At 31.6% G+C, this 13273-nt stretch overlaps 1 protein-coding gene across 3 annotated transcripts in view; it reads left to right on the forward strand.

The window, feature by feature from the left end:
* The window catches only part of LOC130901900 (SAM pointed domain-containing Ets transcription factor), a 52306-nt gene extending 39208 nt beyond the window's left edge, over nucleotides 1-13098 (forward strand). For all 3 annotated transcript variants that reach the window (XM_057813564.1, XM_057813565.1, XM_057813566.1), the window contains exons 4-5: nucleotides 6805-6928; nucleotides 11308-13098. In XM_057813564.1, coding sequence (XP_057669547.1) covers nucleotides 6805-6928; nucleotides 11308-11645 — 462 coding nt within the window. In that variant the 3' untranslated portion in view covers nucleotides 11646-13098. The remainder of the gene's footprint in view (nucleotides 1-6804; nucleotides 6929-11307) is intronic.
* The last annotated feature ends 175 nt before the right edge of the window (nucleotides 13099-13273 follow it).

Genomic DNA, 13273 nt, shown 5'->3' on the forward strand with positions numbered 1-13273 from the left:
TAGATGTATTCGATACTTTGTCAAAATGACCCATTCATCTATATTTTTTTGTTTTCTTCAAGTTCTTGATATCATTACATGAATTGTTGTAACGGTATGTCGTATTCGATTCTTCACAACCAATGGCTTCATATCGTAATACACACGAGTCCTTGTCCCAAGAAATCGTTTGCGAAATCGCTTATTCTTTCATATATCTCACTTTGATACATTCAATGAGTAATTGAAAAGCTGAGGTAACCACAATTACCAACAGGTTTTGGAGAACGTGACTAACTTTAGTTTGAAAAAAAAATTATATATTACTTGAACCGTGAGAAAGCTTTGTGGTACAGTATGAATGAGGATGATGTCATAATTTTTTTGTATCAAAAATAGTTTATTAAAAAACATGATTGGTAAACTAATTGCTTCCTCAAATTTATTTATGTTGATCTATTTATACATTTGGGGTGGAGGATCTTGTTAGTACAGTGAAATATCAGATAAGCAAAGTGAATTTGATGGAATACATGCATTCTGTGAAGACAATTAAAGGAGTAGAATACTAAAAAGAAACTATTAGACTCTATACTGTTTAATGACTGCAAAAATTCAAAGAATACAAGTTATGTCTTGATATTGGTTGAAATGGTTGGAAAGACTAAGATAAAAAGGTCCTACTTTTTTAAGTTTTATGTTAAGTAATAATTACAATTTTTTAATATAATAGTACAAGTTGAGGGGTGCATATGGTGCCTTTTTTGTGTTCATTTCAGTGGCTCTTCAATAGATTTTTATTTTTTCAATTAATAGACGCCTCAAACTATCCTTCTACCTCGATACTGGGTTGTTATCCGCTTTCAGGTTAATATGTCCCTCTTGACGTTACTAAAATTATTGCCGTAGGAAATTTGAAGCAGTGACCAGTCTATAGATGGAAATTGGTTGATACCAATTATGTATCCAGTACATTTTCCGTGTTGGTAATTTAAAATAAAAAGGTCAAAAAGCAACATATTTTTTGTACGAGGGCCGTTTTTTTTAACCTCCGATAAGCTATGGACAAGCTTTTCAATACTCTCTTCAATAAAAGCTGCCGCCAATGTCGCCTAACCGTTCAGTAACAATAGAGTACAAAACAGACCCTGAAACTTCTGGAAATTCCGTAGACAAAGCAGTAATGGTGAATCTGCGATTTCATTTAACTATTCTGTCAACTCGTTAAACCATGTCATCTGAAACGACAAATTAGTGTCCTTGGCGCCCCTCATCATGCACATCATTATGACCATCTTTGAACTTTCGACACCATTCACCATTCACCACCATTCTCCGATGGATTTCTGCAGCACTATGGCCTTCAGCCTCTAGAAAACGAATTATACAATTAAATTAAACAATTGGTGGGGGCATCAATAATGGCGGACAAGTTTACGTGGCTGTAGCATAACGCCGACTGACGCCTGAATGGCAATAATGGCGGAGTATGTAGTACAAGAGCTTCGCAGTCGCTTATAGCGCATGACCGCTCTCTCCAACTTGCGTAGCGTCTGCATGGACGATTGGAGTTTGAAAAAAAACGGCTCTCGTAATTTTTATAAAATGCTCTGGTAACAGTGATTCTTGATTTTTTTGGTGGTATCAGATTTCCCCAGTCAAGCCTATTAGCAATATCAGGATAAACATTAGAATTATATTTGGAGAAAAATCAGTTAACCTTTAGTTTTGTATCCAGGCAACACACGTATCAAGCAGAAATACCTTCCTCTGGACGCCAAAGCCTTTTATTACAAAGTACATACATAGCAGTATTTAAAATATCTTTAGTAATTACCAAACCACAAAAGTGTTAGAAATTCCAAAAATATTCCTTTCTAAATAACCTTTCACTTCATCAATAGAACTTGAGTTTAGAGATATTTAGTTTATTACAAACCTAATTTTAGGAATGTCTTCTTGGAAATGTTATTGTGATCAAAGTATAGAGGCCTGTAAGGTTATTGATACCTACTTAAAGTACACCAAAAGTGGACTTTCAGTATTTCCTCTCTAATCGGTATCATATATTTTTCATGTGCCTAATCCAAACGTTTTTTTCTTTAAATCTAACAAATTCAATTTTACATTCACAGATTGTTTCTATGATGGTATGTTTAGACGTAATTTTCTTTAGCAGTGGTAGAACAAAGTTATCAACTATCACAATTTGCTTCCTTTGAATCTCGTCATCGTACCCTATCTATTTTACTCACATAGGATTAGTATTAAAGCTGAAATTTGCACAAGATATTTTGGATTGTAAATCAAAATAGTTCCTCAGAAAACAAGATCATGCCGATCCTTACCTTCTAAGCCAATCCTTCTCATTTCACTATAAAATATACTTACTTGAATATTTTCTCGCGAATAATCTACAAGCTAAACTAAAGACACAATCGCAGTATGTATCAGCTCTTTATTTTAAAGACTAGGTACCTAAAGCAAAGTTATGGAAACTATAACTAACTAATGTAAAATGAATATCTCCAAACAAATGTGCTGGTGTTTATATTCCTCATCTGGAGAATTTATTTATTTTTTGTTCAAAAATTATTTGGATCAAACTCAAATATAGAGAGATAATACTTCCATTTTTAACAACTAGATGCATTCATTATCCCACTTACGTACTGTTAGTAATTTGCGTAGCCGCAGTATACCAGAATGTTTTCTCTTTTCTTTGCTCAAGATTACCATTAATACTTCATAATAACGAAGATAATTCAAAACTTTAATAGCTTTGTGTGGTCTGTGAAATTGAACATGATTGTGTAGGTGATACGCTCACCCAAACTACGTATGAATACCTAAATAACTTGATATTAAGAACGAGTAAAAACTGTTTTATTTTCTTTTTCGAAAGTGAAAGTTTCATGACTTGTATAGTTTTTGCCGTAACAAATGCTGTAGATTAGAGGTCAAAGAACTATTAATTTGTTATTGTTTTAATAAATATTCTACTAATTACGTGGAGTAATAATTAACTATCTGTTTATATCCAAACGAATTAGGTATATTACGTTTTAATATAATGTGAGCAATATGATCAATATTTTTATCTTTCTAATATCTACTGTACGAGGATAGTCCCAGAAGTACCCGGCCCAACAAAGAAAACACAAAAATTTTGGAAAAAAAATGTATTTATTTTTCAACGTTATCTCCTTTTAGCTCCATACAGTTTTCTCAGCGATGTTCAATAAGTTAGATACCTTTTTTAGGATAAGAATCGTCAAACTCCTCATAATAACCATAACTGTCGTCAAGACCTCTTCATTGTTGGAAAATCTTAGACCACCGAGCTATTTTTTCAACTCTAGAAACAGAAAATAATCCGAGGGAGCTAAATCTTGTGAATAGAATGCATGAGGTAGCAATTAAAAATTTTAAATTAATTTTGGTCACTACAATAAAGGATGTGTGATCTGGTGCATTGTCTTGATGAAACAACACTTTCTTCTTAGTCAAATGCGGCCGATTTTGATTGATTTCTTCGCCCAAACGTTGAATTGCATAATACTCGCCGTTGATAGTTTTTCCTTTTTCAAAATAGTCAATGAGCATTATCCCACACGCATCCCAACGAACTAAAGCCATGAAGTTGCCTGCAGATGGAACTATCTTTGCCATCTTTGTAGCCGGTTCTCCAAAATTTTTAGTTAATATGCGTTAATATCATTTGGTCGACCGTTGGTATGCTGGTCTTCGTAGGTTTAAACTCCGCTACTCAATATTTTAGTGTTGAGGAGCAGTCTTTTCCAGAGTAGAATCTAGTTCATCATTTATATTGTTTGGGCCAAGGCCTTTCAAATAAAAGTATTCTATCATATAACAATGACAATTTTTTCCATGTTTTTTAATTCACTGAAAACGTTCACCATTGATGGCTACCAAACAAATACTAGACAACGTGGCATCTTCAAACTCAAAATATATACTGTATAGATTGTATATTTTCTAATACAGCGGTATTTTGTAAGCAACTACTGCCATCTCTAGGTCAGGCCAGGTACTTCTCGTATCTGTCCAATCTCAAACACAGCATTGGAATGGTAATAAAGTAAGAACGTGATAATTTCGTTCGTTAAAATGAAAAGTTGAAAATTGTTCTAATATTGTGTGTTAAATATTATAATACCACAATAATTAATATTTTTTGAACACTTTTCCCACAACTAATGGATAGTGTATTATCCAAATCATTATTGATGCAATTTTTATGATATAGTACTGAAAAAAATTGCCAACGCTCGTTTCTAAAACTTTGTTATAAAAATAAATGTTTCGTTGCATTCTTGAATTCAATCTTGACAATAAATAAAATATAATTCCAAATCAATTTTTAAAAATATTTATTAGCTTTCTATGTATCTACATGAGCAGATACAAACGCCTCTAAACAAAATTAAAAACATATCAAGAGTTCACATTCTAGAACACCATATTTAAATCAGATTCTTCAATTTTCGCCAGCAGCAATGTCGTTGCCCGTCCTTCACAACAAATTCTTACCGGGAGAGTCGAGGGGAGTTACATGAAGAAGAGAAACAATATTTTCTACTATTACAACGTCCAAGAAGAGAAAGTCTTTCTGATGTGACCTACTTGACCATTAAAATGGCCACGGAATGCAATTTTATGTCGATGTATTCGAAATTGCTTTTATTAAACCAACTTATTATTTCGTTTCTTATACCTTGGTTACAAAATGAGGATACCCTTATTACGTTTCTTGCATATTAGTTTTATTTTTTACCAACAATATTACAATTATGGAATTGTTTATTACTTTACAATTAGAAGGCAGACTCGTAAATTTTTCATAATTTTAAAATCCAACTTGTTAACAAAAATATTCCACTTTTTCTATTAATCTGAATAAATCAATATTCACAGTAAAACGTTCCTTTCTCTTCAAGCAAGAATTTGTATACATTCAAGTTGATTTTTTGAAATTTAGTAGTAAATATCAGTTGTTCAGAGGGAAAATAAAATAGTTTACTTCACTTTTATTTACTTAGAATCATTTTATGGTAATAGACGCCATAAACTCGACATTATATTTTAAAAATGTACTACTACACCACAGCATATTTCAATCAATGGAAAAAATTCAGTGCTTGGCTCTCTCGCTTTTCAAAATTCATTTTAAATCAGTAACCAAGACCTAATGCAGTATTTGCACTACTCGTGGCTGACGTAGCTAATGAATACCGAGTTCTACAAACTCCCAGAATTTCAATTTTCTTTGAAGAAGTGCAAGTTTGTGAAATCAATGCTACCAATGCTACCAAAGCACGTCTTTCCCATACATTGAAACCTACAGAATTTTAAGATCAATTTCTACAGGTATCTTCACACGGCAGGCACCACTCGAATTACTCGAGTATAATAGGGTTTACCCTCTTGTACTTGCTTTTTACATAAAAAAGAACCAGTGACATTATTTTGGACCTAGGACCTGGGAAGCTTCCAAACGAGACTACGATTTACTTATTTTTAAATGAGGTTTGTAGGCTGCAACAATTTGTTACTTATTCAGATAAAGAAAAATCTCGCTGTCAAATCATACGATCTCACGGTGATCAGCTCACCTCACCTTAACGTTAGACATTCATGCCCAAAAATCGCTTATGCGGAATGTTCAATGTGGCTTTTACTCCTGAAATAACATATCATTTTATTCAGGTCCAACTGTATTGATAATTATCGTATTTCGCTCACCGTTTACGATGACGATCTGACCAATAGCGTTCTCTAAGAAATATAAACCGATAAAACCGTCACGCTGATTTTTAAACAGTTTCACAGCACATTTAGAATTCACCTGTCGTTGTCTAAGATTGTTTTCCTTCTACTTCTGGGTTTGTTGAATTTTGAAAATCCTATGTTTCGATGCAAATTCGTCTGCTTCGGATTCTTATGCAAGCTCTCACGGTTAGCGGTTTGGTTTTCAGAAGTTCAAACATTTCATTAAATGAGTTGTTTGATTGTTTGCTGAACCAGTGGATTTTAATTTATCCACCACTCTGTTCAATTCTCTGCGGTACGGCGATTATGATGATAATATGTCATCATTTGCACATGATGTGGAACGCAATATACATCGAATGTTATTCGGAAAAATTTACTGAATGTATTACAGCCAATTTAACTAATCTAGCTGGAGCATCATGGCCGCTTCAATTGTAAAACGCAGAAGTCCCTATTCGTTTCACTTTTTTCCTTGATATGATAGTTTTTACTGATATATTTGAAATTTATCATCTAAAATGTAGAATTTAGAAAAGTGAAGTATATTTAACACAGTTAGATGTATATGGTATTTTATATGCGATTTTGGAGGGTTTGAAATGCAGTGAAGGATTAAAAACGTATTCAGCTTGGCAGTAAAACGAAGTGTTGATAAGAATTTTCCTTTGAGTTCATATCTGAATTTAATGAATAAAATCGATTCATTTCTAACGATTCACATATTAAACGGTCATCGCGTTCTGCTGAGATGTCTCCGGATAGCCATTTTATGTCGATAAAAATATAAAATTTCGATCTCGGTGGTTATTAAACTGGAATCTAGTATATCTAGATAAAGATGTTTGTATCATCCAACTAGGCACAAATAGAAATGATGTAATAAATTCGAATAAGTATTTTTTTTGTTTCATCAATCAACTTTTGCGAATTTCTTGACATTGTGGTGTATTTCTAAACCATTATAAGTTATAATGACTTTGAGATTTGAGTGTAATTTCTGTTTTTACAATCAAATATCTCATTTTTCAGGAAGGTATGATACTTCACGCACAGCTAGAAATATGGAAAGCTGCGTATTCCGAGGATGATTTAGGCATACAGTGGAGACCTGAAACAACGTCAAGCAATGCTTCTAGTGGAGATTTATCTGAAGGTTAGTACTGATTGAGTAATTGCCAAATGATACGGTGAATTTTATACCGACTATAATAAAAAGTGTTTAGAGAAGAAAATAAGAAATTTGGAAACTATATCACTAGCAACATAATGGGATGGTAGAAATATTACATGAATTTTTCAGAAAAAAGTCATAGGCGTGAAATAAGTATGAACGTATTATAGGTATATTCAATATGGAGTAATTATGTGTTACCGTCTATAGTCTAATTAGAAACTACAATCAACTGAAAAACATAGAAAAAAATATTTGCTGAGGTACAGTGAGTCAGGTAATGGCTTACACAATATAATTAAAGTAATTTAAGAATTAAACTACCTAGTAAAATTCTCTGTTAACGATAATAATGGCAGGTAATCACATAATTGACTTTATCGAAAAAAAAAGTGGAGAGATTGTAGAATCACTAGATGCAAGTATCTATCCAAAAAATTTTTCATGTGTGATAATTTACCTTGTGTAAATTATTCACCTCTTCTTTATTTTTCATTCACATAGTATTCTAAATTTTTCTGTTTATATCAAGGTTGTCTAAGAAGTATCCTACCTAACAAAGAACAAGACAATTTTTTCCATTCATATCCATTTTTCATCATGTAGTCCACTTTAAAATCTAAATACTTCTTCCAGCGATGCTCTATTTTTTTCAACTCTTCCAAACAATAGTAATTTTCTCCTCAAAATAGACGTTTAAGTGTGCGATAACATCCTCGATTGATAAAAACACAGAAAAAATGTCGTTGGGGGCCAGATCTGGTAAATAAGCTAGGTGGTTATTCAATTCGAATTACAACTCGTGAATTTTACCTAGACACCGAGGTTTGGGAAAGTGTGTTGTCCTGATGGAAAATACTTTCTTTTTCTTCAGATTCAGTCGTTTTTTTGCAATTTCTTCCTTCTCGTTATCAAGTAATGGAGTATAAATATTCTTTTATTATTGGTTTACTTTACTCATGACTTTCCTAACAAAAAGGCCTGGAAAATCTCATTCGAATGCGCATAACGTGCGGATAGCTTACGCATGCATATTTCATCATTCATTATATGGAAAATCCGTTAGCCGATAGCCCTTTTCTATCTCTTCAACATTAACCCAATGGTATGTCGCCGTTGTTGGCCATCCCGAACGCTTGTCGTCATTTACGTTTTAATTCAGCTGCCCAAAATTTTCCGATAATGAATAATGTTGTCTGTTTTTACTTGAACGTATTGCTTTCGAAAAACAAGTATTTAATGACAGCTCAATACTCTATTCATCCATTTTCAGGAAAATTTTTCACAATTACTCACGTATACGATTGTCAAACAGAATCTAAGCGTCTAAAATGCCTGAAATTTTAATGAGCTTGCGCAAATATATTTCTCAAACTTATCTTGATACGTGCTCTCATCTTTAGGTTAAGGTCGTAAACTTTTGAAACAAAATGTTTGAATAAAATATTAGTCACACCTGTATCTTTTTGAAGTATTTTTAAAAGTAAGTTGAAATAATATAGTCTCTATCATTATTCTATGGAAAAAGCAATCCCTGAGAAAAATTAATATTCTACTTTTCCACTTCCTTGGGTACTTCGTGATCCAATATATGACCTTATTCGATTTGAAACTGCCTATACATAAGAGAAAGATTAGCGGTTGTATCGTTGGGAAGTTGTATAATAAGTGAGGTTTATTAAGATTGTGAAGGTGAACAGCTTAAGCGATCGGCATATTTTACACAAGATTAAAAAAATCACGAATTAAAAGCAACATAAAAGTCACGCAGAGCGAAACAAATACCTAATTGATTTGTGAGGCTTTGTTAAATAATACAATTTCAAAACGTGCATTTAAATCTGCATTTTAAATATATAGAGAGATTTTTCAATTTATAATTAATCCAATGTAATCAAATATCGAATTTTTTGTCGTTCTAGTTCATTTTTTTGTATAGGAACAATCTCATTTTGATGATTTATTATAGTGTGTGTATATAACTGCGAAACTGATCTACACTCATATGTTATTCCAGCTACTCACAGGTACTGGTTTGGTCTTGAAAAGCTGTAATTCCAAATATTTCCATAAAAAGAAATTCAAAGGAATGAGACCTGAAGATATCGGTGGCCATTCATCTATCCAGGAATCGGACTATTCTGTCTCTATCAAGAATATTGGCAGATGTACGGAGCTAGAAAACAAATCAGCCAATCGAAGTAATTATTTTTCTTGGATGGATTCCGGATATAGTCCAAGGATATTGGCACTATCACTTGATCTCCTACAATAGTTGCTCAAACTATTATGGTCGTATGGGTGAATTATAGAGAATGTCTGACTGAGAAAGTGAATATAAATATATTTTAGTTCTTGTCTCAGGAAATATTACGAAGTGATTGAAGGTATTCAGGGCCAAAACAGGACATTGGTTTCTAAATTTAGGACGTAGAGCATAGAAAAACAATATAATTCGACTTCAGGTTTGATAACTTGTGTGATTCAATATTGTTCTTAATTGGATTTGGGAGGTATCCAATCCAATAGCTAGAGAGCTGAATACTAGTTAAACAGAGAGAGTATGTCAAAATAATTAAGGGATAACAGTAGAAAGATATAGTAGTACGAATGTTAGAATATTCGCAAATTCACCAGGAAAGAAGTAAATATATATAATTACAATAGTTTTGGTCATATTACAATCAGAATTACTGTACTGGATTTTGATATCCAATAAAAAAGTGCTTATTGTGAAATATTCAGAATAGAATTTTGATGGAAAGAAAGTTATTCATGTAAAATTACCTTGAAAATTAAAGTAATTGTAAGAATTATATGAGTTAGTTATTGTGACTTGTTCAAGCAAGAATATTAGGAATAATAATTATTTTACGTTCAAAATGTAAATCACAATTATGTCGTGAGATTGCAGATTCACTCACAAACAGATAAATAACTAAGCAATATGAAGAAAAAGATGTGAAAATATATTTCTTATACAGAATAGATAATATAAATTGCACATGTAAGCGGAAAAATTAGATGAAGCTATGGTTATTGGTGAATGAAAGATAATGGAACCCTCAACATATCAAAAATTTCGATAAGATTTTTCGAAAAACTAGTATCTCTGTATGGTAACAATCACAGTTGTTATGATTCAATATCACGTGAAAAAATACTAATTATTTATATAGAATAGTAAAATTTCGCATCACAAATCTGGAGTTGATTAAAATTTTAATAAATAAAAATTCTGTTCTGGTATAAAATTTTGTAGTAAATGAATTATGCAATGAGAATGCAATAAATTATTATACATATACATTGATGTCTACTTTTTTGAATATGGCTTTATAGTTATATATAATCTCATATATTATTAAAACAATTTGAATTCATAATAGAAATGCCTATCGGCCCACACATTTCCAAAATGTTGTAAAGTCGGAAATTATATATGTTAATTTTATTATTATGCTGATTGTTTAAAATTATTCCTTATAATTGATATTACCTTGTGGAGCTCGCAACCCATATTTTTTATTCTCTACTATATATCACAAAATGTTTCAACTTTTTTTCAATGTTTTTGTCTTTTTTGTCGGCTGCATCGACTTCTCGTTCTCTTGACTATTCAATAATTTTCAAAAAAATATATGATCTCTGTAGTCAAAAAACGAGATATTTTGCACTGGTTACTTCTAAGAATAAATACCTCGGAACTCATCTATCTTTATAGTTGTGACAGTTGGTGGTCATGATCCCTTTATTGATCCCAGGCAGGCGAGCAAATAAACCTTGTCGTTGTTCAAGCGACTGGGCACTCAAATGAGCTGGACTTTGCAGTTACTTATGTACGTTATAATTGAATAATTTACGTTCGTATTCATAATTCGAATAAACTTAACTAGTCAACTGCAGTTGTGAAGGTGAACTTTCGAATATTGGTAACTGATTTCTAATGCTATAGTCATCGTACATTCGTCCTATTGTCTTTTTATGGCAAATAAACTGATGCCTTTGTCACAATATTTGTCTTCAGTTATCGACAATAAGAATAATGGATTTCTTTGAAGCTATGAAACTTGGAAAACGTTCTTTCGTTTCCAATTTATTTCTGACATACTCTTTCTGAAGAGGTTTTTACAGTTTCTTCATTTTTTTTCAGTAATTTGACTTCATATCCAACTCTACTTTCTTGTAAATATTTTATTATAAACTGTAAGTTGCTTTACTTACTTATAAATGTTTGAAGATTTAAGTCTGATAAATTTACCGAGTTTTTAATATTTTCAGTATCATCAACACCATATGTGACCATATTTCTCAATACTTGATTGTTACCATCATTTAGATAATTTTCCGCATTGTTACAGATGAAGAAGAAGAAACTTTATCGCCGCCAGATGTATCAAAGCCCACTACTTCGAGATCAGGTTCTCATATCCACTTATGGCAATTTTTAAAAGAACTCTTAGCGTCTCCCCAAACATACGGCTCATGTATTAGGTGGATAGATCGCTCAAAAGGAATCTTCAAAATCGAAGACTCGGTTAAAGTTGCAAGACTCTGGGGTAAAAGGAAAAATCGTCCAGCAATGAACTACGACAAACTCAGTAGGTCGATCAGGCAGTATTATAAGAAAGGCATAATGAAGAAAACCGAAAGATCGCAACGGTTAGTCTATCAGTTCTGCCACCCGTACTCGTTGTAAAGATCTGTTTGCAGCTACAATTCTTCTTCTGAAAATTGCATCGAATGTTTAAAATTAATTTTCTTTGAAACGAAACGAAAACATTTGGGTACTATCAGAAAATTGGTAAGGGCATATCCTCACCGTGTTCTTTTAAAATGTATGCATAAGTTTGGAAGAAGAATTGTTTGTTAAATGTAAATAGCTTCACTAGAATACCAAAGTAACTTGGGTGGTGAACTGGGTAGAGGTGATGGGTAATAACTAATAAAATGTAATACATTTTGTTATCAAAGTGTTAAAAATAAGCTATAGGGTATTACTATAGACTTATGATACGCTAGTTAAGCGTATTATTTTAAAGGAAGGTAATTTCCGATAAAAAAATCTTAATTGTTAAGTAAAGTATTTGCCGAATGTGAGTATTGTTTTGAAGAAACTTAGTTAAAGAATCTTCTTAGTGAGATGATAACTGGTGCTCAAGTTAATTGTTAACTTTAGAAGCTCGTTATTGTAAGAGATTTGCTGAAGCTAATGTTTCTTCAAATATCTCTTTAATTTCGGTGATTTCGGTCCCATATATCTATGATATATTACGTAAGTAAGTTCTATGAACAAATTTGTATTTGATAACTATTAAGAAAGTCGCAATATGAAGTATAGTGAAGGTATTTTGTAAAAATATTAATAATTATTTCTATACGTGTATGAAGTTACTCCAAAGTATTTGCCCACCCAGAACTAAGCATTTTATAAAAGATTTCGCTAGAAGACCAGAGTAATATCAATTTTAACTATTTATTAACATTTATTCATTCATTGTAACAATTGTTATTTATTTCTAATGTTTTTACCAACTATTAATTTCACTACTTCGATATTGATTATCTTCTAATCTTAATATTATAGTTATTCCTCTGAAAAATATTTTTGTTTTTGCCCTGCATAAAAGAGAGAGAGAGAGCTATTTATGAATATTAACATATCTAGTGCTAGTTTTCTCACCAAAACTCTTGTGCAGTTCATTTAGCGTTCGAATAAAATAATTTTGAATATTGATTCTTCCCCAAGTACACAATTTCTCGTTTTGGTATTCCCTATATATATTTTTCTTCAATCACAACAAGCGTATCTTCTTCTAAGGTCGCGTTTACTACTAAAGTATTTCTGGAGGTCGATAATTATATTATTTGGAAATGATATAAGATTCAGAAGGTAGTAAGTTTTTGAGTGATTATGTTCAAAATTTAAATTAATCAAAACAAAAATGTCCCTGAAGAGTACAGATAATAAACTGTTTTAATTTTATTGCCAGGTGGCTGTACATAGCTTGAAAACATGTTTTACGTTGATACAAATAAGAAATCTTAAAAAGGCTTAAGGTTTACAATACGAACACTAATAAAGGTCACCAAGTACTTTCGAGAAATGGTACATACATATTTTATTTTCTAATGAGTCTGTAATTAGAATAACTGATGATATTAAAACAAAACATATATTGTTATTTATAAATCTATAATTTATTTTATTAATTATATAATTTTTACATTGATATGTATGTGTATATATTTATTCTTGAGATTGTTAATATTATTAAATGTTTATACTCAGAATTATTTGATATTAAAAAATATATTTTTTCAATT

Source organism: Diorhabda carinulata, chromosome X (genome assembly GCF_026250575.1).
Source record: "Diorhabda carinulata isolate Delta chromosome X, icDioCari1.1, whole genome shotgun sequence".
NCBI classification, from domain to species: domain Eukaryota; kingdom Metazoa; phylum Arthropoda; class Insecta; order Coleoptera; family Chrysomelidae; genus Diorhabda; species Diorhabda carinulata.